Source organism: Microplitis demolitor, chromosome 9, assembly GCF_026212275.2.
Source record: "Microplitis demolitor isolate Queensland-Clemson2020A chromosome 9, iyMicDemo2.1a, whole genome shotgun sequence".
NCBI lineage: Eukaryota > Metazoa > Arthropoda > Insecta > Hymenoptera > Braconidae > Microplitis > Microplitis demolitor.
The window spans coordinates 14759150-14785999 of NC_068553.1; the positions used below are offsets into that span (position 1 = coordinate 14759150).

The 26850-nt window shown below is 28.6% G+C and overlaps 1 protein-coding gene across 1 annotated transcript in view; it reads right to left on the reverse strand.

Annotated features, from left to right (window-relative positions):
• Positions 1-15938, reverse strand: part of LOC103571570 (nuclear hormone receptor E75) — a 124606-nt gene extending 108668 nt beyond the window's left edge. Inside the window, exon 1 of the mRNA XM_008549775.3 lies at positions 15559-15938. Coding sequence (XP_008547997.1) covers positions 15559-15778 — 220 coding nt within the window. The 5' untranslated portion in view covers positions 15779-15938. The remainder of the gene's footprint in view (positions 1-15558) is intronic.
• Positions 15939-26850: the final 10912 nt, after the last annotated feature.

Sequence of the window (26850 nt, forward strand, 5' to 3'; positions counted from 1 at the left end):
AACTGGTGGCAATTTTATTTTAATTTTTTTGATCCGGAAATCGATGGACGAATTTACTCGCAACAATATCTACCGACACTTGTTGGACTTCTTATAAAGAAAACCCGCGCACAAAAAGCAGATGTTTAAATTTCGAATAGAAAAAAGGATTGGGTTTACGTAAATTCATGGCAGATGTGAAAATATGGAATTTCCTATATATTGTAATAATTTTTGATAAATCTTTCTATGGCGTAAGGATTTTTTGGTTTGAGGAATATGTCTGATTTTTCAATAACCCTTGAAGAAAGGGTTACGTCTCATTGAATAAATACCAGAACAGATGCTGGATATGGATCATTCTTATAAGAATAAATATGAAATAGAATCTTCGAAAATGACGTAGTTTCAGAATTTGATCGCATGTACAGATGATCAATGGACAGATGTTTTTGAAGATTATAAGCATGATGTAATGGAAAACTAAATCCTTATTTATTAATAACACCGCGAAAATAAAAATTATTTCATACAAATATATATGTTTATTAAAAATTTTTTAAATTACTCTTTGTTACTAATAAACCGGACCTATATTTTTTACCTTTATAAGGACACTTTTTCAATTTCAATCAAACACAGAAAAAAAGGATATTTTGAGCCAAAAATGGTTTTTGCAATCCGGAAGAAAAGCCAAAATTTTCTTAGTTATAGAAATAAAATTCTTGGATTCAAAAATATTGTCTTGAATAAAAAAAATTTTGGCTTTCCTACTGAATTGTTAAAAAATTTCTGGTGTCAAGAAAACCATTCTGAGACGAGATATCGTTTTTTTCTGTGTGAAGGCTAAACAAAGGATTTATAAAAAGACGTCATCGTCTTGGATCAGTTAAAAAAAATTAAACTAATTAATATTTTTACAAAAAATTTTATAAAGATAGGGAGGGGGGGAGGGTTACGGGGTCTTTTGCCCCTTTCCCCTACTATTTAAATATTTTTATGAAAGCAAGAATCGACTTTTATCATCGAAAAAAAAAATTATGGAAAAAAATGGAAAAAGTAACTTTTCCCATAAAAATAGGTAACGATAGTAAATTTTAATAGTTTAAATGAAATCTTATGGCAAATTATTGGAAAAAAATATGATTTAGCATAAAATCAATGAAAAACTGAAGCTTCAAAAAAATACAGTCGGACCTCGTTATAAGACTATAATGCTCTTTTTTATAAACCAGGTATCGCGATAGTTTGAGAGAGAAACTAATAGCCTTATAACGAGGTCCTGTATATTTATTTGGGTAAACGAAGTGCGAAATTTCCCATTGAAAATTTCAAATTTACCAAGAAAGAAAATTTGATTCGTTTTCTTGCAAATATCTCTGTAAATAATGAGTAATTTTACAAATTGTAAGATACCTTTTTTGTAGCTCTTTAAATTCTCTGCAATAAAGGTATCTTACACTTTTTCTGAAAATTAAATAGTTATTGAGATATTTGGACTTAAAATTTTAAGTTGAAGATTTAAAGTATTTTGAACCCGAGATAACAGTTAAAGGTTATAATTTTTTGACAAAAACAACATGAACTGAGATTGATATCTGAAACAATCAATCGATATCCGGTTATTATTGTCTGGATGATTTCCGGTTTGACTGTGTAAAAATAAGTAGAATTACATCTAACCGCAACGAAAAAAAAAAAATTTTGTGTATCAATTTCCTTGTTTACTAATATTTGACTTTTAATAAATATTATTAACATTCATAATGCCAAAAGGTTTCTAAGTCAGTAGTTTGGGTAATTGAAATAGACCCATTGTAAAAGTACCATAAAAGTTGACCTAAGTTGTGACCGTACTTTATTGTTACTAAAATCTTATAATGACTCAATAACCTTCAAAATAATCCTCGTCTTTCAGACTATAGTGACCAAAACTTACTGCATTGTCCACGCTTGGGTCACCTGCAACCATTTAACTTTACCTTCTGCACAGAAAAAAAAAACAGGTAGTTTTCCTGATACACAGTAATCCCTTTAAGTCACAAGTAAATTTTCATTATGTCAACAGAAAAATTTACTATATTAACATACGAATTATTTTTATGTTACATATCAAAAATCCTTTTGTAATAAAAAAAAATCGTATGTCACATAGAAAATTTTTATTTATTAACATAGTGAAAATTCTTATTTGAACAAAGGAAATATTACCATGTAAAAATAAATAGAAATTTCATTTCATGTACTTGGATATAGGGGGGGGGGGGCAGAAGGGGTTACCTCCAAAATGTTGTAAAAAAAAATTTTCTTTACGTTCATTACTTAAAAAAAAATTTAATTTGATCAAATTCATTTAAAATCCAGAACTTATTATTTTTCTTTCTTAGGGGATACCCCATCTTGCCCGCAAAAATTAAAATTTTTTTTTTTAACAGTAACTGAAAATTTTTTCTATTTACTTTGAATATCATTAAAAAAAAAAAGATTTAGTGTATTGGAGTCCTCGAAAACAGGGTATTTTCTTAAGTACCCCATTTTGCCCCTCTCTCCCCTAACTCTTATAATCATCTTTGCACAATTTTGAATGCCCCAAAATTTTTTTTCAAAAAATTTTAAATCCATTATTTTTTCAGCAGTCCCGTTTTGCCCGGTATTACCCTACAATCGAATATATCGATACTTATTATTGCTATCACGTTAATCAACTATGACTATAAATTTATTAATCATGATAGATTGCAATCTAAATAATTTCTTAAAAGTTGGTAAATTATTAATTCATATAGAGATTTAAATAAATCTCGAAATTTTTGAAAAATTCCGAAATCATTGCAATGAATCGATTCTGATGTAAATAAAAAAATGTTTCAATATTAGTCAGAATACATCGATAGAGAAAGATTACGAAAAATATATGAACATTCTATTGTTGAGATAATATGAATACATAAATCTCTTTCTCTCGTGATAGTAGCAGAAGCAACGGATAATGTTATGATTAAACGGACTGTTTGATGTGAGTAATCGCTGAAAGGCTTGGAATAGTAGTAGCAACATCCAGAGAATCGAGTATTTAATATATATGCCTTATAACAAATATGTAATGCTACTAAACTCCGAGCATTGATTCATGAATGCACTGATGATGTAAATAGGTAGGGAATTACATTTATACTGATGCGCATTAGTAACTCGAAATTACATTCAGTCGAATTTCATTGAAGTTGCCGCATCAGGACCGGGTTTTTTGTCATAGTTGACTTATTTTTTTCCTACAAATATGACTTTTAACAAGGAAATTTTCGACATAGTGTGATTGCATATCGATACTGCCATTCCAATATTTCGTATCTCACATTTGGGAAAGTTTCCAGTAGCCCCCCTCCCCCCTCCTTCTCTGTATAAATGATGGCCATAAGACCAATTTATGAAAAAAAAATTTTTTACCAAATTTTTGAGGTGGTCATTTTTATCCGCCTTTCTCTAATTAAAGTAAAAAATTTTCCAAAGTTAAGCACAAGTATAATATTATAATACCGGAAACTGTCTCAACAGCCTCTTCACTCTATCGATGATCAGGGTTTTAAAATAAATCTTTAAATATAAAATTTCTAATCATCATATTTTCGAGGGGTAAAAAGATATAAAAGGAAAAGTGTTAAAGAGAAGAGGTCTGCTCTCAGACAGAGAGTAAACTCATACAAGAACGTGTATATACATAAGATATTGCAAGGGTAAGGTATCTGTTCATGAAGAGTTCATCCATCTATCCGTATACATGTGTAGTGGGAAAGTTCAATGTGAAGGTTTGTAGATGGAGTCAGGGGTAGCAATAAAAGGAAAGCTCGCGGTGCATTGCACCCCTTTCCGTCTGAGGGGGTCGGATCGATTCCGGGCGTTGGCGCCGAGGTCACCGGCTCGCCTTGTTCAGAGTAATGACCCTCACCCAGTGCAGTGCATTGGCACTGACTCGCGACTACCCCTAATACTCCCACGCGCTGTGCTATTAGAAGAGAGTTGAAGGAGTTAAGAATAAACGGGTCTGGCAATGACGATGTGAGAAAGTATATGTATAAATACGTCTATCACCACACACTATTATATACTGTGTTCATCTTATTTTCCTACTGGTTTACATATATATTCAAATTGTAATGACCCTCGTCAATAGTTGGAAAGGTTTTTGACCGTTTTCCATTAAATACATTTAAGTTGAATAACATGCGCATATCGTTGATTATTGACATTCTGAATAGTTCAATTTCGATAAAGAAAAATAAAATGTATTGTAGTTTTAAGAGATGTCAAAATTTTAAATGTATAAGTGAATAAAATTATGTCTCATACTTTTTTTTTACTTTATATATGACCGGTGTCACGCTATAATAACCATGGAAAGGAATAAAAACTACCACAAAATAACCCGATAACAAACTACAGAGATAAAAAAATTTTTGATAATTTTTATATTATGTATGCATTCAAAATTTATGACAATCAAAATAATACCTAAAAAAATATATACTGAAAAAAGGCGCAAAAAATTTTTACTTGCCCTAAGAAATTTTTTCCATTATGAATTTGAAAAAAAAAAATTTTTTTTTGGGGCCAGAAAAAATTTTATAGAGCCAAGAAAAATTATTTGAGGCGAGAAAAAACTTGCCAAGAAATTTTTTGTTTCCACTGAAAAAAATAATCGGTAGCAGCTACCGATTATTTTTTGATAGCCGCTACCGATTAATTTTCTATAGCAGCTACTGATTATTTTTCGGTAGCAGCTACCGATTGGCAATTGGTGGCCACTACCGATTATTTTGGTACCAGTTACCGAAGTAATCGGTAGCTGCTACTGAAAAATAATCGGTAGTAGCTACCGAAAAATAATCGGTAGCTGCTACAGAAAATGAATCGGTAGCGGCTACCAAAAAATAATCGGTAGCTGCTACCGATTATTTTTTTTCGTATCCATTTCACAATGCAAAATTTTTCTTACGCCAAAAAATCCTTTTTTTCTGTGTATTATTCCTATTTTTGAACTAATTTACAATTTTTTATTACTGAAATGCTTTTATCAAATATTTCAAGATTATTTATATTTTTCGATTATTCTGTTCGCGATTATTTTGTAACAGAACGGATTAACTGATTTGAATAGTTAATAGATATAAATTAGTCATCTAATACTTGTGGAAACTCAATATACGAGACCTTAAACTACATATATCAGAATGTATTAATTATTTATATTGTACAGACGATGAGGCAGTAAGATTTGATTTTGAGGATTAGTTAAATATTTAGAGAACAGATCAACCCTTACGGACGTCAGATGGATGACGTCTGTCTGAGATTTGACAAAAAGGGTGAAAATCAAATTTCGTGATTTCAAGATAAATTAATCAATCAATTATTGCATTATTGATAATGCCGTCTAGTAGTATAATAGATTTATTAACTAAGAATTGACAAAATTTAAATTAAAAAAAAAAAAAAAAAATTTAATCATTTTCTAAATCAGGCTGTTAGACCCCGGAAAAAAAATTCTTTCTTATCAGAGTTATCGAAAAATATTTTAAAGATTTATTTGAAATAGATCTAAAAAATTTTATGTGGTGTTTAAAAGCCACAAAAAGTTACTCACTTATAGGAAAATAGGAATTTTTTTTCATAGGAAAATATTGCAAAATTTTTTTGTCCTCCATTAACAGAATAAAATTTGTAATTCTGCAACCCTGAGTTATGTGACAAGAGTTTGAGTGCTCTAGCTCGAAAAAGCGACAATGTGTGTAGCAAGTGGGAGTGTAAGAATAAAAGAAGTAGATTTACGACGGAAGGTATACGCGAGGGCAAGGGGGACTAGGCCATTCCACCTTTGCAGTGTGCAGGGGTCATTGCGAGACACTGAACCCTCCACTTACTGTATACTACCCTTAGTTCTTACCACTTTGTTCCCTTTCAATGTTCTTCATGCTTTGTCTACTATCTTTATATCCTTTACAACCCTCTTTAATAGATTTATAATAATCTTTTAACGGATTTTTACTTTATAATCATTTTTTTTACTAATTATCATCCGTGTGCTATATTATCACAGAAGAAAAATACATTTTTGTTTATTAATTGTTAAATTATATCAAAAGAAATCTATATAAATTTGTGGACTAGTGACATAAGTGAGTCAGAGCAACCAGACGTATAAGCGACACAACAAGGAAACAAAGAATGGAAGCAAGTGATGCAAGGGGTGGCGCAGAGGGGTCGTCTGGCAAACGCGATCCCGGACTCCTAGTCACGCTCTACTCACCACGACTCATACAATGCGGGGCGTACTATGCGATGTACCAATTAGCGCGTGCTTTTGTTAACTCCTTCGACATTCACTTTATGTTGTCAGAAAAACAACAACCCGATAGTTTTTATTTCGTTTTACTTTTTTTTTAAAAATCAAAACAACTTTTGAATTTAAGCTGTTTTTTTTTAAGGTATTAGTACTGTCTGTTTCAAAATTACCGTTCAGAATTTCATAAAATTCGACATATTAGCAGATAATTATAAGAAACAAGTTTCGATTTATCGATAATTAACATTATTTTTTATTTTTCAAAAAAAAAAAAAAAACAGTATTTTTAAATTCAGAATTAAGAACACGGAAAGAAAATTATAGGAAGAATTCCTATGTATTATGGGAATGGTTCCCATAATGGTATAGGAATCGTACCCATACTATTATAGAAATGGTTCCTATACCAATATGAGAACCATTCCTATACCATTATAGGAACAGTTCCTATACCATTATAAAAACCATTCCTATAATATTATGGGAACGGACCCCATATTGGTAAAGGAACCATTCCCATAATATTATAGGAATAGTTCCCATATTGGTATAGGAACCATTCCTATAATAGTATGGGTACGATTCCTATACCATTATGGGAACCATTCCCATAATACATAGAAATATTTCCTATAATTTTCTTTCCGTGTAAAAGTAATTTTCACACTTTTCTTCAAATTAATATTTTCATGATAGTATGGAAACTATTCCTATAAATCATAGGAATGGTTCCTATAATTATGGGTAACATTCCTATAATTATAGGAACTGCTCCTATAGTTTATGGTCGTCATTCCTATACTGGTATAAAATGAAATTTCACAATATTATAGGAACCATTCCCATAATTTTCTTTCCATGAAAGATATATTTTTAAATCATTTTTTCAAATCAGGTTTCGTAAGTTTTACAATTAGCTCACATTCATCAATCATCAATTTTTTTTAAGATGCAAAACTTTTACTAGAATGTCTTCAAATAAAATACAAATTATTCAAAATACTTCTTCAAAATACAAAAAATGTATAAATAGTCAATAACTGTTCCAATACTAAAATTAATATTTTTTATCGATAAGTATGTATTTTAAGTTAATTAATAAAGACAATTATTTAAAATACACATTCTAATATTTTCAAAGACAATTTTTTTCTGTCTCAAGTGCTTGGTATCTCCAGAAACAGTAGCAATATTTTTTCATAAAAAATGAGCCTGCAAGAAAACATGCTATCGTGAGTAGTTAGATGATAATACACAAGTGCACTATTCTTTACAATGTAAGCCATACATTAGATAGAGAAAAGTAAAAGTAAGAAACAACAAGCCAGCTGCAACTAACCCAGTACTATAATATTGCTCACATGTGAACGTACGAGTGATTTTAAGATTTAAAGATCTGGGTAGTTTCTACGCCTATGAAGGGGCCTTGTTGCCCTCGAAAGATTCTTGATTGTACAGTGGTGGGGAAACCAGACACAACATCCGATAAAACCTACCAACCATTGTGGCTCATCATCGGATCAGACGCTTTTCTTTTTAATAGATCGCGAGGAACTCCATGTGAGTTGTCAGGTCCATTATTCACATACACACACTGGCATGGAAAGTAAACGTGATTTTCCTTCTATTATCAGGGCATGTGTAAGAATTTAATAACGAGTGAAAAATGAACGTTTAAATGATGCTTATATGAGTAAATATATGAATGAATCTATCTTTATCGCGACTTTTCACTTTTGCAGCGACGATTAAATCCTACACGCGATCTCTTGTCGCCAGACTTAATCAAGACTACTAACTTTGTACTTTCTAAGCATTTATATGGATTTATTCAACATTATTAGAAAGTTCGTTAAAATAATGAAGAGTGAATGCTTTAGTTATCAACAAATATCAAAATTTTTATTTTTAAAAGCTTTGTCTTTTCAGTTTTAATAAAAATAATGATAAAATGCAAGAAAAAAAATCGAATTTTAAAAAATATTTGAATCAAATAATCGGCCTTGAAAAGATCCTAAAAAATATTTTAAATATTCGGGGCTTATCACCGCTTTGTTAACTTTATCTATTTCTCCAGACTAAGACTGATTTATTTTATCTCTATATATATGTACATATACATATATATATAGGTGTTACCCTTGAATGTTTCTATTAATTTTCTAGATCTTCTAAAGGCATTCATTCATAAAATATAACTAAAACGCTTTATAAGAAAATATGAAAACTCGGGGGTAAAATCAAACGGACACTATATTTTGGTACGAGTCCAGGGCAAAATGAGACACCATTTTTTGTGACTAGTAGAAATTATTCTTTATTCAAAAATACTTAGCAATGATTTCTGGAAAATGATGGGGTAAGTTAATCAGCCCGATTTTTTTTTCAATCGCGGACTATTTTAGTTCAGAGTCAACTTTTTCCAGTTCTTGATAAAATAATTCAGATGACAAACATCAAAAAAATTAAATTTTTTTTCATTAGAAATTTTTAATTGGCAACACTATCCGGGCTAAACAACTTACCCCAACTGGTTTTACAAACCGTAACTAAGAATTGTTTCAATAAAAAAAATTTTGTTTTATTCCTAAACTAGAAAAATTCTGAAAACGACTATGGGGACATGAGCTAACAAACCTGATATTTATGAGCTCTGTGAGCTCGCCAATAAAAGATTATTTTTGACTAATCCGATTGCTAAAGCTTTTATTTTCTATTAAGCAAAAAGAAAAGTTGGCTTTAGGGGGACCACTAGTGTGACTGCCTAAAAAAACGATTTTTGGGAATTTTTTTAAAGAAAACTACTGCATGGAATGTCTTAATGTTTCAAGAATATATTTGTGGATATGTAATGAATGCAAGATGAAATTTTTGGACCAAAAAACTCAAAATTCCGCGAGTTATTCACAATCTCCCGCTCAAAAAAAAATCCCCGCTGCAGTGATAGCGACCTGCGCAGTACCGGATATCAAAAAACCAAAAAGTTTATTAAACTAGAAGGTATTTCCCGTACCATAACCCACGGACTGAGAAAAAAATTAAAATTTAAAAAAATGGCGGGTTTTTTAAAAAAATTCAAATTTCGCGCGAAAATTTGATGATTTTTAGCCTGGCAAAATTACATTTTTGATTCGATCAAAAAACTAGAGGTTCATTATACGTAGAAATATATAAAAGAAAATACAATTCGAATCAAATCGATCGGATGATTTGTCTTCGAGTTATAACTGCAGCAATTTTGAAAAATGGATTTTTGAGAACCGTTTAGCGGCTGGTCTTTAGATGATTAACTCAAAAAAACTATTCGATATGCACTAGAAATTTTAGTATGTTATTTTTGAAGACATAGACTATCGAAATATACAAATAAAAAAAAAAATTAATTTTTCAAAATTTCTTGAATCAAAAATATTTACTTTCACTCGAGAATTTTTATTGTCTATGCAGACGAACATTACTATTCTTTTTGCACTTGTAAAATAAATAAATACTTTTTCCACATTTTTCTCTTCAACAAATAAAATTTTCCAACAAATAGAAACTCAAATTGCTAGATTACAGAGCAATGCATCGAACCTCATTCTTTATTTTGAATTTGAAGTTTCGCTCAAAAGAAAAAGTTGGAAAAAATGATTAAAGACCCGGCTTATTGACTTTTTATTTAAAAACAAAAAGAAGTTTTTTTATGAGGTTAAAACTATATGTATATTTATCATATTATATCCAAGAGTAAAAATAAAAAATAATAATTTCAGATAAAGTATTTATCTGTCTATAAAAAAATATTTAACAAAGAATTAAAGTACATACGGCAAAATTAACCTCTGTATTTATAACGATAAACGATGACGTTAGACACGACCATGACCATGAGAAGCCGAAAACTGTCCTATACGTGGGTTGAATACGTTATAAAAGTTCAGTCGCAAGGACAGTCAGCTGTTTATTTTATTTTATTATTTTTTTTTAATTATATACATATCACTTTGATGTTGTTTATATCCAGATTATAAATATAATCGTTTTTTTTAATTAACAATTTTTTTTTATCTCATCAGTGTAAGTTATGACAATAATTCATATAATTTATTCAATAAAATACGGCCAAACGGCCTTTAAATAAATAAAAAATAAATTAATTAATTTTATGTATCAATATTAATCAAAAATTTTATTTTCCTTCATCACAATGACGTTTTGACAAAGATAACAACTGATTTTTCCGGCAATGGCAACAAAAAAAATATATCGTAATGTCCGCAGACACAAAATTTTTTTTTTTTTTTAAATATAAGGAAAGTAACTGTCTAGTGAATCACGATTTAAAATGAGCGTAACTCGCCGCGTTACTCGGTCAACCAAGTTAGAGTTGAGTCGTGTGGCCCCGACATTGCCCACCTATTTAACCGATTATTATTTAACGTATCGTGCGTTTTCGAGGTCATCACCTTAAAGTTTAAGTTGACGGTAATTTATTGGTATAGATCAGATATTCAATCCGCTTTCTGTCGATTAACGTTATGTAATACGTCAGCACATTTAATACTTTGTATATAATATATATCGATATATAAATAGTTACAACTCCCGACAATAACCGTTCACGTATAACACTTGCGCATAATTATGTGAGGGGGGAGGGGGTAAACGGGGTATTGAGGGATATAGATATCGAGTTTTTGAGGACTTTTTTTTTTTATGACATTCAACGTAAATAGAAAAAATTTTCATTTTTGCGGGTAAAATGGAGTACTCTCTGAAAAAGTGAAATATGAAAATTTTCTGGATATTAAATAAATTTGGTTAAATTAAATTATTTTGTATGTAGGGGAGACCGGGGTGCTACAGCCCCCCTCAAAAATTTGGTATAAATTTTTTTTTTCATTTTCGGTCTAATTATGATACCTCTGATGTTTCAAAGATATTTTAGGCTGATTTGCAATATCGGGCATAATGGACCACCTGAAAAAAAATTTGCTACAGAAAAATTATTTTTTTTTCTAAATTAAAATGAATTTGAAAAATTTATTGATTAAAGCTCTTTTAGGCCAATAGATTATATTTTGGTTAAAATCAAAAAGTAAAAATTTCAATAAAACTGGTTAAATCAGCTAAATAAAATTTTTTTTTAATAAATTTGAAGTCCATGGGATTATAAAGGTACGGAAATAGTACATTTGTGCTTAAAATCTTTTTTTTCAATAAAAAAAAAAATCTAAATTTTTTTTAAGCTTTTTTTTGAAGGCCGTCGTGGCCCAGAATAAAATTTTTTTTTGGAGTTTTGGTAAAATCTTAATGGATTTGTTTAAGAAAGGAGCAAATTAGGTTGGACTATAGATTAAAAGCCATAAAAATAATGTTGAATTATAACATTTAAAAAAAAAATTTTTTTTTCATAAAATTTTGGGAGTACCCCATTTTGCCCCTCCTCCGTCTCTTGTATTCAAATTTGATAATGTTACGATTTAAAAAATCGCAAATAAATTTTAAATGATTACGGAGTTTTAATTTTGAACTGATGTTATATTTAATAAATAATTTATATAATTGTCAATTTTTTTACTCTTCATATTTTACATCTTGAAAAGATAAAATAAAAAATTCCGGGTTTACTTCAAAAATTTTTTAGTGTAATTAAAATAATATAGACGATTTAAATTTATATCTCGTCATTGCCCGAGGTTATGATCATCGAATTCCAAAAGTCCATGATAAAAAATCTTTTTTTAGTAAAAGTGGCATTGAATGATAATTAAAGTGAATCATAAAATTAATAAAAATATTATTATCATTTGAATATTTATTATTGTGCATAAGTGATATAATTTTATTTTTTTCATAAATTAATAAATTATTATTATTATTATTATTATTTTTTTTTTTTTTTTTTTTTTTTTTTTTCCAATGAATAAATTCTTTTTTTTTTTGCCAACTCAAATATACATTCGACTAAACATTAATTTATCTATATATCTAAAGGTTCCCTCATATAATAAAAGATGACCTTATAGTCTCCTTAAGGCTTAAGAAATTCTCTATTTTTTATTCCGGAATTTTACCAAGAACTTAAAGCGGTAGAGTCGGTCAAACGCATCTGGTTAACAACAGTCAACAGACTGATAAACCATAGTCTCATATTCATCGGTTTTGTTATTTTACAGCCTGTTCGTCTCTTTTACACCCGCGTCCTACTGATTATTTTTTTTTCTTTACTAAATGTTAACGGTCAAGGTGCGAGACGTTTGCTTTGTACTTTTTTTTTATCTACTTATATAAAATCTAAAAATAAGAAAAAAAGTAAACAATTTAGCTAATTCATTTTATCGGCCTTCAATTTCTATAAGCAGTATATATCGAACACATTAATTTAACCCTCCGTTTATCGCTCTTGCTTTAGTGTTTCATAACAACCTTCACAAGCTGAGTAGTATGACACCGGGAAATCGCTGATAACGCGACCATCCAAGGGCTTATCTCTTATCTAGTCTTTAACCAAACTTTATTTATATCAGCAATTAAAACCCATTTTAATTTACACTGTAAAAGATACGCGGAGTAGACGCGGAGTAAATCCGGAGTGAATGGGGACCGGATGACTGTTTATTTATTTAATCCCCTCAGAGTACATGGAGAAAAAAATATAGCAACTTTTACTTAAAAATATAAGTTAAAATTACTAAATTCATATTGTAATCTTAAAACGCGATTGAAATCGTCTAACTTTTATTTTCTTGAGAATTTGAATTTTTAGTTATATTTAGTAATTTTTATTATTTAAATATGGAATTAAATATAAACTGCATTAGTAAACTTGACTATATATTAAGTAAATTTTATTATGTTACTGGAAATTAATGAAATTAAACTTTTAGTAGTTTTTCAACTTTTTTATTATTATTATAATTTACGTCATCTGTATTGGTGTTGGTGTAAATTTTTATTTTTAAAAAGTCACTTGTCTTAACCGAGATTCGAACCCTGATCTCTCGCGCGCGAGTTCTCTCCTATGTCTGACGGCCCGATGTCTCCTTTGGACAAATGTTTTTGAACTTGTAATACATATTTGTATATCCTATCCCCACCAACTTTTAATTTCATCGACCTGCTTCGGAAAAATTTCAAGCCGTTTAGTAATTTTTAGTTGCTGTACAATACTTAATACTACGCGATTCATCTGCTTTACAGAAATTACGAAACAGATTGTAATTTTTGTATACTGTAGGGTATCTAATACATATTTTTAGTTAATTTTTATATTTTTAGAGAGTAAAAATCGTTGAATCGTATTATCAAATGTAGTATTAAACGTTTAGTAATAATTTAATATTTTCTTTATGAAATTTGCTGTTCGATTAATAAAGAATATAAATAAATTAGTAATAAAAATAATTGATTGAATTAAAATCCGTAATCAGTCCGAATTCACTCCGAATTTTTTACAGTGTGATAATAAAGAATATTTATTAATAAGTACATGTGCAATCAAAGCGACTTTTAAATAGAATATCATTGGAATGCTATTTGTTTTTAAAAACAACTTTCATTGTCTTATTCTAGATAAAAATATATGTAAACATGTCATATGAATAATTAAGATTGTTCTTGTTTTTTCATTAAACTTGAAAGTTTTTTCAGAGTATTGAAAAAAAATATCAGTAAAATACATTTACTCTATCTATCCGATTAATTTTATTTTAGCTTCGAATGGGTTAAATTAATTTTTAAAAAGTTTTATTTATCAAGCAGGTTTTGAAAAAAATTTTAAGTTTCTGTAGAAATCAAAATGAAAAAATTTGGAATTGACTCGCGGGCCGGCTACAATATTTTTTACTTTCAAACTTAAAAAAAAAATTTGATTTTGTTGGAGAGGGAAAATTCAAAATAATTTCAATTTTTCGAACACTATTTTTGAATTTTGACTAATGTAAAATTAAAACATATAAATACAAAATAGTCAAAATTATTTTTTAAAAAATAATTATTATAACAAACGAAAATTATCAAAATTAGTATTTGAAAAATCTAACTCTGGATAAATAATGGGTTAAATTTTTTCGTGATGAAATTAATTGATCAATAAAAGATCTTTGTTTACAAAAAGAGTTAAAGAACTTAGATTCAGATCTGATCATTAGATCATGAAATATTTTACAAAAACATCAAAAACGTTTATTTTTTGCTTATATTTTTTAAGCTAAAGAACCGATTTAAATTATTCTCGGTGGCAAAAAAATAGTTCCAGAATAAAGATTTGAATTTTTGAATTGAAAAATGTATTTTATAAGTTACAAAAAACATTAGGACATTTTTTACATTTTTAAATTTTTCGAATTAATTCATCAATTTTTATGACACGTGTGGCATTCGAAAGAATTAAATTTTGTTTTCAATCTATAAATTTTTTCAAAGTTACTAAAAAAATATGACTGTTAATGAAGATGGCAATAAAGTTAGCAGATATTTAACATTTGGATTTTTTTAACAAAAAAATGAATATTAAGAACAATATTTTGAAAAATTGCACTTATAGTTTATCAAATTTTCTACTTGAGCATTTTTTTAGAATGTTTTTTTTTATTATTTATGTGTTAAAAAAATTTATCCAAATTGCAAATGTCTGCTAATTTTACTGTCATTTAATGTAGCAGACATCAATCAAATTTAAAATTATTAGCAAATATAATAAATAATTAATAAAATTAAATTAAAAAAAAATAGGCATTTAAAAAATTGAAAAATTCATAAGTGCATTTTTTCTAAATATTTTTTTTTCCATTATTTAGTATATTTGTTCATAGTTTTAAATTTGTCTCACGTCTGCTATATTCTCACTAATAAAAAAATGTATTTTTTAAATAACGATTAATTTTGCTCGATTTTATTTTAAATATCAGCCCTTTTGGATGCCGAATAAAAGATATTGATCGTTCAATTTTTTCAAAATTTATAGAACATTAGCATCCACTCCCATACAAAAAAAAGATTTTTTTGCGAATAAATTTTTTCCATTTCGATTTGAAAACAAGAATTTTCTTAAAACGAGAAAAAATTTTTTTTACTCCTAGAAAATTTCGTACGCCAAATACAGAAGCTCAGACATAATTTTGCAAATAATCAAAACAATTTCCTACGATCTCAAAATTTTCTCAATTGAAAACTCGATTTCATCACAAAAAATGTGTTGTTTTTTAAAATTTTTAATTTTCCCGCGGGAAAATTAAAAAACAATAATAACTCACCTAGATCAGGAATGGAGCTAGTGGGTTCCTCATGATGACCTTTGCCCTCACCGGAGGGCCTTGCCCTTGGTGGCGGGGGTGGGGGTGGGGGCCGCATGCTGCTGGAGGTCGAGCTTACTACGACACTTGTTGACGGATTAATAGTTGTACCACTAACACTTCTCTGTCCTAATTGTGAACCAGCCGTTGATCCTCCGCGTATCGGATTAGAGGGTGACATTAAGACAGTGTCATCTCGAGTCTGTCCACCATTAGGTTGCTGCGGTCCTCGTGGACACCATCCATTTAGTACCCTCACAGTACTTCTCACTTCCGCCTGCAACTCTGATGTTCTATCTCTCGTGTGAGCCACTTTGCTAATTAATTAACCCGCAAATGCGAGTTCAACTCTTATCAATTGTCACTGATATTTTACACCCTTTCACATTAATAATTAAACCTCTATATATATATATATATATATATATATATATATATCAATAGTTCTTACCTTAACCTTAACAATATCCAATTTAATTGTTCAATTATTTATTTATCAATATTATTAATAAATTATTGATAATTTCCCAAAAAAAAAATTTTTTTCAACCACTTAAATTTCCACACATTCATTAACTATCTTAGTCACAATATCCAAATATATGATAATATAAAAAAAAGTATCAGACACTAAAACACGTATATTAAAAAAAAATAAAAAAACTAAACAAACTTTTACGATTTGGTTTGCAAAAACACAAGAATCAACGCAGGCTCCGTTTGTATCGGTGACGGAGACACTTTTGAAATGAAATGAGGTACACGCGGCTCACTGGCGTAGCCTTGTTTCTCAGTATCCCCACTCTCGGGTACACGAATGATGAGAGAAAAAAGAAACGAGAGGATGTTGCTGCCCTTCACTCTCTTGCCCTTCTCATCGTCTTCCTATCTCTTATTTATTTTTTTAAAATCCTTCAGCTAAACAATCACGTACTTACTTTTTATTTATTTTTGTAATTCAAATTTAAATTTAAATTTAAATTTAAATAAAATAAAACCCGCGAAAAATTTAAATAATTAGTAAATATAATAAAACAGCTGGTCAGTAAAAAATAAAAATATGATTATTGTTTGACCGCCGTGGGGGTCGTAGTCACTGTCAAGTACTGGGTGTCACTGCCGGTGCGGGCAACGCTGCCCGACACAACCGTCCTCGACGTAGGCGAAAGTGAGAGTGTGCCCGGCTAAAGTCGTGTGCTGTAAATTCACCGGTGCATATAAACTCTCTACCAACCGCTGTCTGTATCTGTCATATGTGTACACATATGCATGATACCCATACACGCGAATCTATCCTCTCATTTTAGGTATCAGCTAATTTTTAATTATTTTTTTTTTTTTCATCATTTTTCTATTTCGGCTTTATCTTCCCACTATGTTTATATTAGATCTTTCGAGTATTTTTGCACACATGAGATTCAAACCTCCATGCAGAGAACTGTACTATCAATGCTCGAAAGTTACTTATCGTTATATCAGGGTTTATTTCCCCCTTTAAAACCAAAACTTGACACGCGTGCGCATCCAACCGGCGGGAACACTCATCACTATATTGGTTTCAAATATATGTCTACTATTCGAGCGCAAGAAAAAATTTTTTCGAATATTTAAAATTTTTTTTCCCGCCAAAAATTATTTTTCAAATTTATTTATTAATAGAATTGATTTGTTATAAAAAAATAAAATTCCAAATAGTATTGGGGTGGGGGTTAAAAATTAAATTTACTCCAAAGCTTCTTTTTAGTGAATAAATACGTGGGGTTTTTTTTTTTTTAAGTAAAAAGAACACGTGACTCAGGACGATCAAAGTTCATTTTTCGATACAATCGCGTTTTCTGTGATTATCTCATGAAATATGCAGATTAGAGGAAAAAATCATAGGACCAATTTTGTAGGAAATTAAATTCTTGACAAAAAAGGTCATATACATTTTTTTTATAAAATGTGTATTTACGAAGATATTTTAAAAATACTTTTTTAGATCTTATCAATTGAGAATTTGAAGGATTTTGAAAGTTAAAAATAACGTTTTTTCTTAAATATAGACAAATTCGTAACTCGTGACATATCGATCATTAATGCTTGCTATAGTTTGTATATACTTAAAAAAATATTATTTTCAAAATTTGTAATCCTTAAAACGCTCAATACATAGACCTATAAAGTTTTTTTTTAAAAATATCTTCATAAATACGCATTTTATAAAAAAAATAAATGGAACCTTTTTTGTCAAGAATTTAATTTCCTACAAAATTGCTCCTATGATTTTTTCCTCTAATCTGTATATTTCATGAGATATTAAAAAAAAACCGCGATTGTATCGAAAAATGAACTTTGATCGTCCTGAGGCACGTGTTCTTTTTACTTAAAAAGAAAAAACCAAATTTCCCATGTATTTTTTCACTAAAAAAAAGCTTTTTATATGACGTTAGAAAATTTAATTTTTACCCCCTACCCTAATATATTTAAAATATTTTACAATAATAGAAAAAAATGAATTATATCAAATTAAAAAAATAACAAATTGTCAAGAATAAAAAAAAAAAAAATAGATGTCAATGCCTGGTTAAAAGTTAGTAAATGATATAAATGAGTCGTGGAAACAAAGAATGAAATTATAAATAATAAATATGGGAGTGGGGTAATTTTATGAAGAGTTTCGTCCCTGACAACGAACGGCCCACTGTTATGCCGGCGAACCCAAGGGTGGCTAAATGCGCAGTAGCATGTGCGCGCCCGCTATCACATGGCCTTGTCCTTGAACGCGGCTCGTGAACTCGACTGGCACTTTTATCGATCAGCCTCCGCGACCCGCTTCGACGCACTCACTACACCATTCTCTATCTATATCTGTATCTAATGCAATGCAATGCCGTACCTACCGACCGAGTATTCGCTCCCACTGTTCTGCATCGTCCTCTAACCCGCCCAATGTTGTCTGTTAAATTTAATCATTATCATAAACATTATATCACAATTAATGTAAATATAAACAACATACTTCATATTTTCGTTGTTGTACAAACAAATTATACATAACAGCTTTTAAACGTCAGATGAAAAATAAATCAAGTGTTTTTTTTTATTTTTAATTTATTAATATCCGTTAATTGATATCAGACAAGACGTTAATTTAATTTGAATAAACCGCGGGAAAAATAGTATAATAGCCTGCGTAGACGGGTGCATTAAATCTTAATAATTTTGTCTGAGGGCTATACCAACTAGACAGCCCATTTAAAAACGGGCGTTGTAGGTCAACCAGTCGAGGTCAAGGCTTATCTTTCTCACTCTTATTGCCTCTTAAATCCTCTATATATATAAATATATGTAGGATTTATGCATGTATGGATGAATACTATTATATATTACAGACTCTAGTGTATATAGAGGAACTGCGTTGCCCTCAGACCTTGCAAATCCTTTATTGTAAAGGCTTACTGGATCTTAACAACAGAAAAGAGAGAACAAATATGTCTAGCGAACGACCTTGCAAAAACACCCTAAGGATCGACGATAAACATTTTTATTAATATATAAATATATATAATTTATTTTTATTTTAATTATTTTGATTAATTACCCGACAGTAATTATGTTATTAAAAGATGTCAATTGTTTAAATTTAGCTCCGATATCTATGATGACCTTGATACGATCGACATTTTTAATTGGCTAATTATGGAAAAAAATTTTGTCATAAATTTTCAGGATTATTTTTAGCGGATAAAATAAAATAAAATAATTGGCGCGTTAATTTGAAATATATGAGCCGGTTTATTATAAAGAAAATTTATGCGGCCTGCTGTACATTTAGATCTAGATGAACTTGAATCATTGAAACCGGTCTAGATATTGGCTCGTTGCAGTCTGGGTCAACGCTGTAAGATCTCAGGTTGTATTAGGTTAGGGACTAAACGTGTTATAGCACGCATGAGTTAGAATAAAGAAAGAGCAAGTTGAGAGAAGGAGAAATCATGGAAGGGGAGACGACGATCAAGGTCGACGCCAGATGATAGACATTTTTTTTTTCATACTTTTTAAATTTTAAATTAAAAAAAATATTAAAGTTGAAATATCAAATTTTGCGAGGTTTTCAATTAGCGGTTTTTTGACAATTTTTTTTTTTTTTTTTTTTTTTTATTTTTTTAATGGATGTTTATGCTGGATGTCTGTAGAATTCTTTTTTAATATTTTTTTTTTTAGTCGAAATGTGGATGTGTTTTGCTGAAATGTGCGAATTTTTTTTAAGATTACAATGACGATATCTCGATAATAATTTTAATGATTTGGATATTTTTATACAGCAATAAATAGGTAATTATAACGAGATCTGATGATATTTTAATGATCCTGAAGTTAGATGACAATTAACAATTTTCGAATTTTTTTTTCAATGAATCAATTATAAAAAAAAAAAAAAACTAAAAATATGCACATGTAGGAAATTAAAAAAACTATATAGGCAATTTTTAAAAATATTTTTTTTTTATAATTTATCATTTCGGAAAGTAATCCAAAAATAATTAAACGTTTACTAACTTCAGTATCATGACATTTTAATATTAATTAAAGTAAAACAATTTTGAATTTTTTAATGGGTGGCGGGTGTACCCTTCGAGAAAAACGGGCATATATCTAGGGAAGGGGGGGGGGGGGGCAAAGGATACTTATGGAAATACTAAATTTTCGAAGACTAAAATACGTCAAATCTTTTTGTTTTTAATGATATCCAAGGTAAATAGACAACATTTTTAGCTGCCGTTAAAAAATAAAATTTTTATTTCTGGCGGGCAAAATGAGGTACTCTTTAAAAAAAAAAAAAAAATTCTGAAAGTTGATCAAATTTCATTAAATTAAATTTTTTTTTAAGTAAAATACATAAAGAAAAATTTCATTTCACATCATTGGTGGATACCAAGGGAAAACAAATTTTTTTTGTGAGGCCGAGAGACTCCCATCCAAAAATGATAATTTGTTTTTTTTTTTTAATTGAATTGTTATCAATTAAAAATTAAAATATTATTTTCGAATATTTTTAGTAGCCACATTTGCCCTAACTACAGGAAATGAGCCGAGAAATTAATTAACATTTTAATTTTTTGTTTAATTTGACGATAAAAATATGAAAGAATCGTTTTTCAGAACTTTCGGCTGGTTCATTTTGCCCCCAATGTTACGGGTATGGCTAAACATGCGGAAATGTATTAAAATTTTTTTAATTTGACGATAAAAATTTAAAAGAATCATTTTTTCGATTTTTCAGCTGGTCCACTTTGCCCCAGGTGTCATGCGTACGGCTAAAAATGCTCAAAACTATTGGATGTACAATAATTAGACGAAAAAAAAAATTTTTTTTTTAATTTTGAGGGTACCCCGTTTTGCCCCCCTCCTCTAATGTAAATGTAAGCCCATTTTGCCCCCAAGAACTCCTCCCCCCCACTGCTCTTTATTGAATTATTGGTTTCATGAATTTCGAGGTGTATTGTATTAAAATCCAATAAACTTTTTCGGATGACGTAAAACTTATTTTGAATGGGTTAATTTTCTTAAAAAATATCAATCACGTAATGAAAAAAAAAAAAAAACAATTTTGTAAGTTGATTAACTTTGGAATAATTATTCATTAAAATTATTAATTATTATCATTTAAATGATCTGAATACAAATATTTTTGTCAAAAATTGAAAGTATTTTTCAAAATTTTAACGTAAGTATATAATTGCGATTAATAGAGTTAATTTTTACAAACGCGTACAATTTTTGCGTATCAGTATTTTTAACGGTAAATAATATTTAATAATTATAAATAATTGTCCGATAACAGCTATAAAGTCAATAGTTTATCGAAAAAACTTAATTAATAAGTAACAACAGATTATGTTTGTATACATCAAATAAATTCATTTCTAAATGTCAATATATGAAGTGATAATAAATTTTTATCTAAAACAAATTAAAAATGTTTATGAGGGATGTGCAAATATAGTAGTAGAATTAAATATTACTATTTGACTTAAAATTCGAACCGGAAAATTTGGATCAATCCAGAAATTTTCGCATTATTCGATTGGAATTCGAATGTTCGGTTTAAATTTCGAAATTTATTACTATATTTGAAAAACAATGTAATACAATATGTAAATTAATTACGATAAATTATGAATAATTAAAATTTTTCGAATATTTCAAAACCTTGCAAATAATTTGAAAATTTACCAATAATTCTATGACTCGCAGAAAAAAAGGGATCTTGAAGAGTTATAATTACTGTGTAGAAAGTAATTCGAAACCATTAATGGATCCGATAGCTTTTACTTTTGACGTAAGAAAAAATTACTATTCCATTCTTAAAAGATACAAATGAAAAAAATTTCGAATAATTTTGAAATTAATTAATAATTTAATAATTTCCGAATTTGAAAACTGACGAGAAATTAACATATTTCAAATTATTCGATTCAAATAACAGTATTCGATTCGACACCATTAATTAGTAAGTTCGAATTTTTCGCACACCTCTACACAGAAAAAAATATTTTTTGGCGCAAGAAATATTTTGAATTGTTAATTGAAGACAAAAACTTTCTTAGGACTCGAAAAAATTTCTCACCTCAAAAAATTTTTTTTCGCCCCAATAAAATTTTTGTTTTCAATTCATAATGCAAAAATTTTTTGGAACAAGTCAAAATTTTTTGCGCCAAAAAATCCATTTTTTTTTCTGTGTAATAATATATGGATTTTTGTAAATATAAGAGGCTCGGAAAAAGTATATGAAGATACATAATTTAAGTACTCTGAGAGAAAAGTTTATTTTATAACAAGAAAATCTATCTATATTTAAAGAACAATAGATAATAAATGTATAAATAGCTCCGTAATAAATGTTAAAAGGTAAGAAGAAAGCGAAACTTAATTAGGCTTAGTGTAAATGCGTTGGAAAACTTTCATTGTAGAAATCTCTAGGCGAATAAATATCATATTGTTTAGCGCTAAAAAAATTCTTGAATGATCAGAGTATACTCTTAAATTCGAAATAGTGAAAATAGTGACTATTCACTGTTTACTAGTGAAAATTATGTCACTAATTCAAATAGTAGTATACTTTTCACTGACAATAAGTGACGATTCACTGCCAAATAGTGATTTTTACTAATTTGGTTTTAGAGAGTAACAAGGGCAAGACGGGTCTCCTAAAATTTCTTGTAAATTAAAACTGTAAAAGGCAGAATGCACCCTACCCGTATAAAAAACAATATATGATTAAAATATATAAAATCATATATGTTTGCAACAAAAAAATATATGATATAGTATATTGTATATTATAAAAAATCATATAGTGATTTTGGCCGATTTAATATAAAATTATATACAGTAGTAATTATATGTATTCCACATATGTAACTTATATAATTGTTATATGAAGCTATATACATTTACATTTACCTTATAATATATTGTATTGATATATTTCCTTTTATATTCAAAAAATATAAAATTTTTATATGAAATGAAATATATGATAGCATATAATTTATATTATATATGGCACCATTTATTTTCTTCGTTATATTTTAGCATATATCTTATTCGGTGTATGTATATGTATGTGGGTATATCATATATTCGCACCAAATTAACTAATTTTGAATATTTGATCTGCAATTTAAAGAGTATATTAAAATTTAGGTCTAATTTAATTGGAGTTGGTCATACGAATAAGAAACTTTTTTTTTCCATACACATAAATATATGTTTTTATATATGATCAAAGTATATTTTTCGTATATGATTGAAATATGTATTTTCATATATGATAAAAATATATTTTTTGTACATGATAAAAATATATATTTTCATATATGATAAAAATATGTTTTTTGTATATGATTGACATGTATATTTTATATATGCTAAATGTATACGGACTCGTATATGATGAATATTACATTTTTTAATATAAAAAAAAAATATAGTTAAATTGGCAACATATATTTTCTAATATTTATCATGTATTTTGACCATATATATTATTTTTAAACGGGTATAGACACTTTTTATCAACATTCCCGTTTTGAGCCTGCCCTCTTCTTTGCCTATTTAAAAATTTGTTGATGAAATTATTTTACAATAAAAGTTATGAACGAACGAATAAAAATGTCGGTAAGGATGTCATAACCTAGTTACCCTGTATTTTTGCGTTACTTTCTATGGGCCTAGAAATGAAAAGTTCCATGGTCGTCGAACCGAATGAGAGTGAGAGTAAGGCCCCTACTTTCATTTAATCGAAAGTGATAGGGAGATAAAAAGTAAGCCTACCTTAATATATATTTATCTGTTTTGCTGTCTCATATTTTTTTATACCTTTAAATTTTCAATTATGGAATTTAATGGTAATCATACAGTAAATAATCATTTGTGATATTTTATTATTTATTTTAATTGCAGTGCTCATTCAATTTAAAAATAATTATAACACTATTAAAGTGGAAGCGAATTTCAAACAAAAACCGGTTCTGCCGAAATCGGTACTTATTTTAGAATTTATGTTCTTTGTTTGAATTTTCGATTTCAACGGATTCAAGTTCAAAACTTAATCTCAAGGATATTAAAGGAAAGTATAAGACAAAACTGTGTTATTTTTAAATTTTGGTATACTTTTATAATAATTATTATTTTTGAAATTTTTTGGTAAATATATGTATATATTTTTTTTGTTTTTTTTTTTTTTTTTCAGAATTTTTCGTTGGTCATAAAAATATTGTTAAATAAAAAATAAAATACTTAAATTATATATTTTTTAAATACTGTAAAAAGAACGGTGTCAAAATGAAATAACACCGGTGTAGCCGGCGTTAAATTAGTGTAAAAAAAAATTCCACGAACAGAAATTATAAAAAAAAAGTGTATTACATATATGTTTATATATAGAAAATATAAAAATTGAATAAATATTATCTGGAGGAAATTTAAATTTTGCTACACTGTAAAAAATCATCGTGGTGTTCAAGCGGTGTAGGTGTTAAATTTTAACACCGAATGTGGTGTTAAAATAACAATGCTGCCGATGTAAATATTCTAGACCGGTGTTAAAATATTTTACTTATTCGATCACTACGTTGTAAAAAGAGCGGTGTTAAAAATGGACTCATTTTAACTTCGCCCGGTGTAAAAATGAAATTACACCGGTGTAGGAGGAGTAATTTACCGGTGTTAAAAATACCGGTGTAAAAGCAGGGTGAACTGCGTCCGCTTGGAGAATGAACTTTGAAGATTATAAAACACTAAAAATGTCAGTTCTTTATGAAAATTAATAAAAAATATCATTTATTAACAAATATAGTGATCGAGTAAGTAAAAATATTCACAAAATAAAATATTTTAACACCGGTAAAGAATATCTACACCGGCGGCGGCGTTATTTTAACACCACTTTCGGTGTTGAAATTTAACACCGCTGATTTTGACACCTACACCACTTGGACTTACACCGGTGATTTTTTACACTGTATACTTGTTAATAAATGATATTTTTTATTAATTTTCATAAAGAACTGACATTTTTAGTGTTTTATAATCTTTAAAGTTCATTCTCTATGCGGACGCAGTTGACCCCGCTTTTACACCGGTTTCCCCGATTTTAGACTGGATTAACACCAGTATTTTAACACCGCCGAATTATGCCTCCTACACAGGTGTAATTTCATTTTAACACCGGGCAGAGTTAAATTGAGTCCATTTTTAACACCGCTCTTTTACAGTATATGTACTTATCTAAATAATTATTATATTATACGTAATTTATTTAAAAACACCGAAAATTTTAACCCCTATACCACCTGGACTTACCCCGGATTTTTTTTAGTGTAAGTGTGTTAAATAAAAAAAATTTCCTATTGTCTTAACCTTTAGTTACTGCTTCTGTTTATCGATTTATTATCATTGTATGTTTTTATTTAAGAAATAAAATAAAAAAACGACAATATATCAATCAACAAAGACAAAGAATGATATATTAAAACGTCACAAGTGATATTGAGTATCAATATCAGAATTTGCACTTGACATTGAACTTGTAATCGACCGATTATTTTGAAACAAGGCAGTATCGACTGAGATAACATGTTTTTTTTTCGACTACCAGACATTTCAAATATCGTACACACCTTACTGCATTATATTTAACATTTGTATAGTCACTAATATTTACTCATTTAATCATTAAAATAACCAATTCACAAAAAATTTTTAAATAATATTAAATATATACCAATATTTTGATCATTTGTGTTTATTCAAGTTCATGAATATTTTAATAATTGTTACTTTTTGGATATAAACATATAAATATATTATCTATAAATACATTGTAATATCAGCTGCTTAGGGCCAACCGTAATTTACGTAATGATATTTTTTATACTTTCTGCCCCCTTCCCCCATCCACTCTGTCCAAGTAACGTTGGATCGGAAAATGCCAACAAACTTTTTTCTCATTATATGTAACATACCAAAATTGAGTTTTTGAGGAAAACGGTACACAACCCCCTCCTCCATGTAACGAATTACTCCCCCCCCCTGCTACTAAGGTTATGTAATTTATGGATGGCCCCTTATATTTAATAACTGCTTATAGTTTTCCAAAATATCACTGTGAAAAATTCTTAATAAATTTTACTATGGGTGCATAGTAGCACCGGACTATAAGAAAACTGGTACAAAGTTTACAAGTGTCCCATAGTAAACGGATGCGCAGACTACACGATTGTGGCCTGTGCGCATACGGTTACTATGGGACACTTGTAAATTTTGTATCATTTTTATAGTCCGGTGTTACTATACATCCACAGTAAAATTTGTTGGGGATTTTTCACAGTTTATTATATTTTTAAAAAATAATTAAAAACAAAACTATTAAAAATAATTTAAAAATTAAAAAGTACAAAGTTCAGTCTCTTATTTCATCGTAAAAAACAATGACAGTAAAGTTAGCAGACATTTGAAATTTAAATAAATTTTTTTAACACATAAATAATAAAAAAAAAACATTCTAAAAAAATACACATGTAGAAAATTTCATAAACTATAAGTGCAATTTTTCAAAATATTTTTTATGATATTTTTTTTTGTTAAAAAAAAATTTTAATATTGTTAAATGCCTGCTAACTTTATTGCCATTAAAAAAGAATCTGCTTAAATTTAAAAATTAAGACCATGAGGATTTTAATTTTTATGACTTAAAATTTTTAA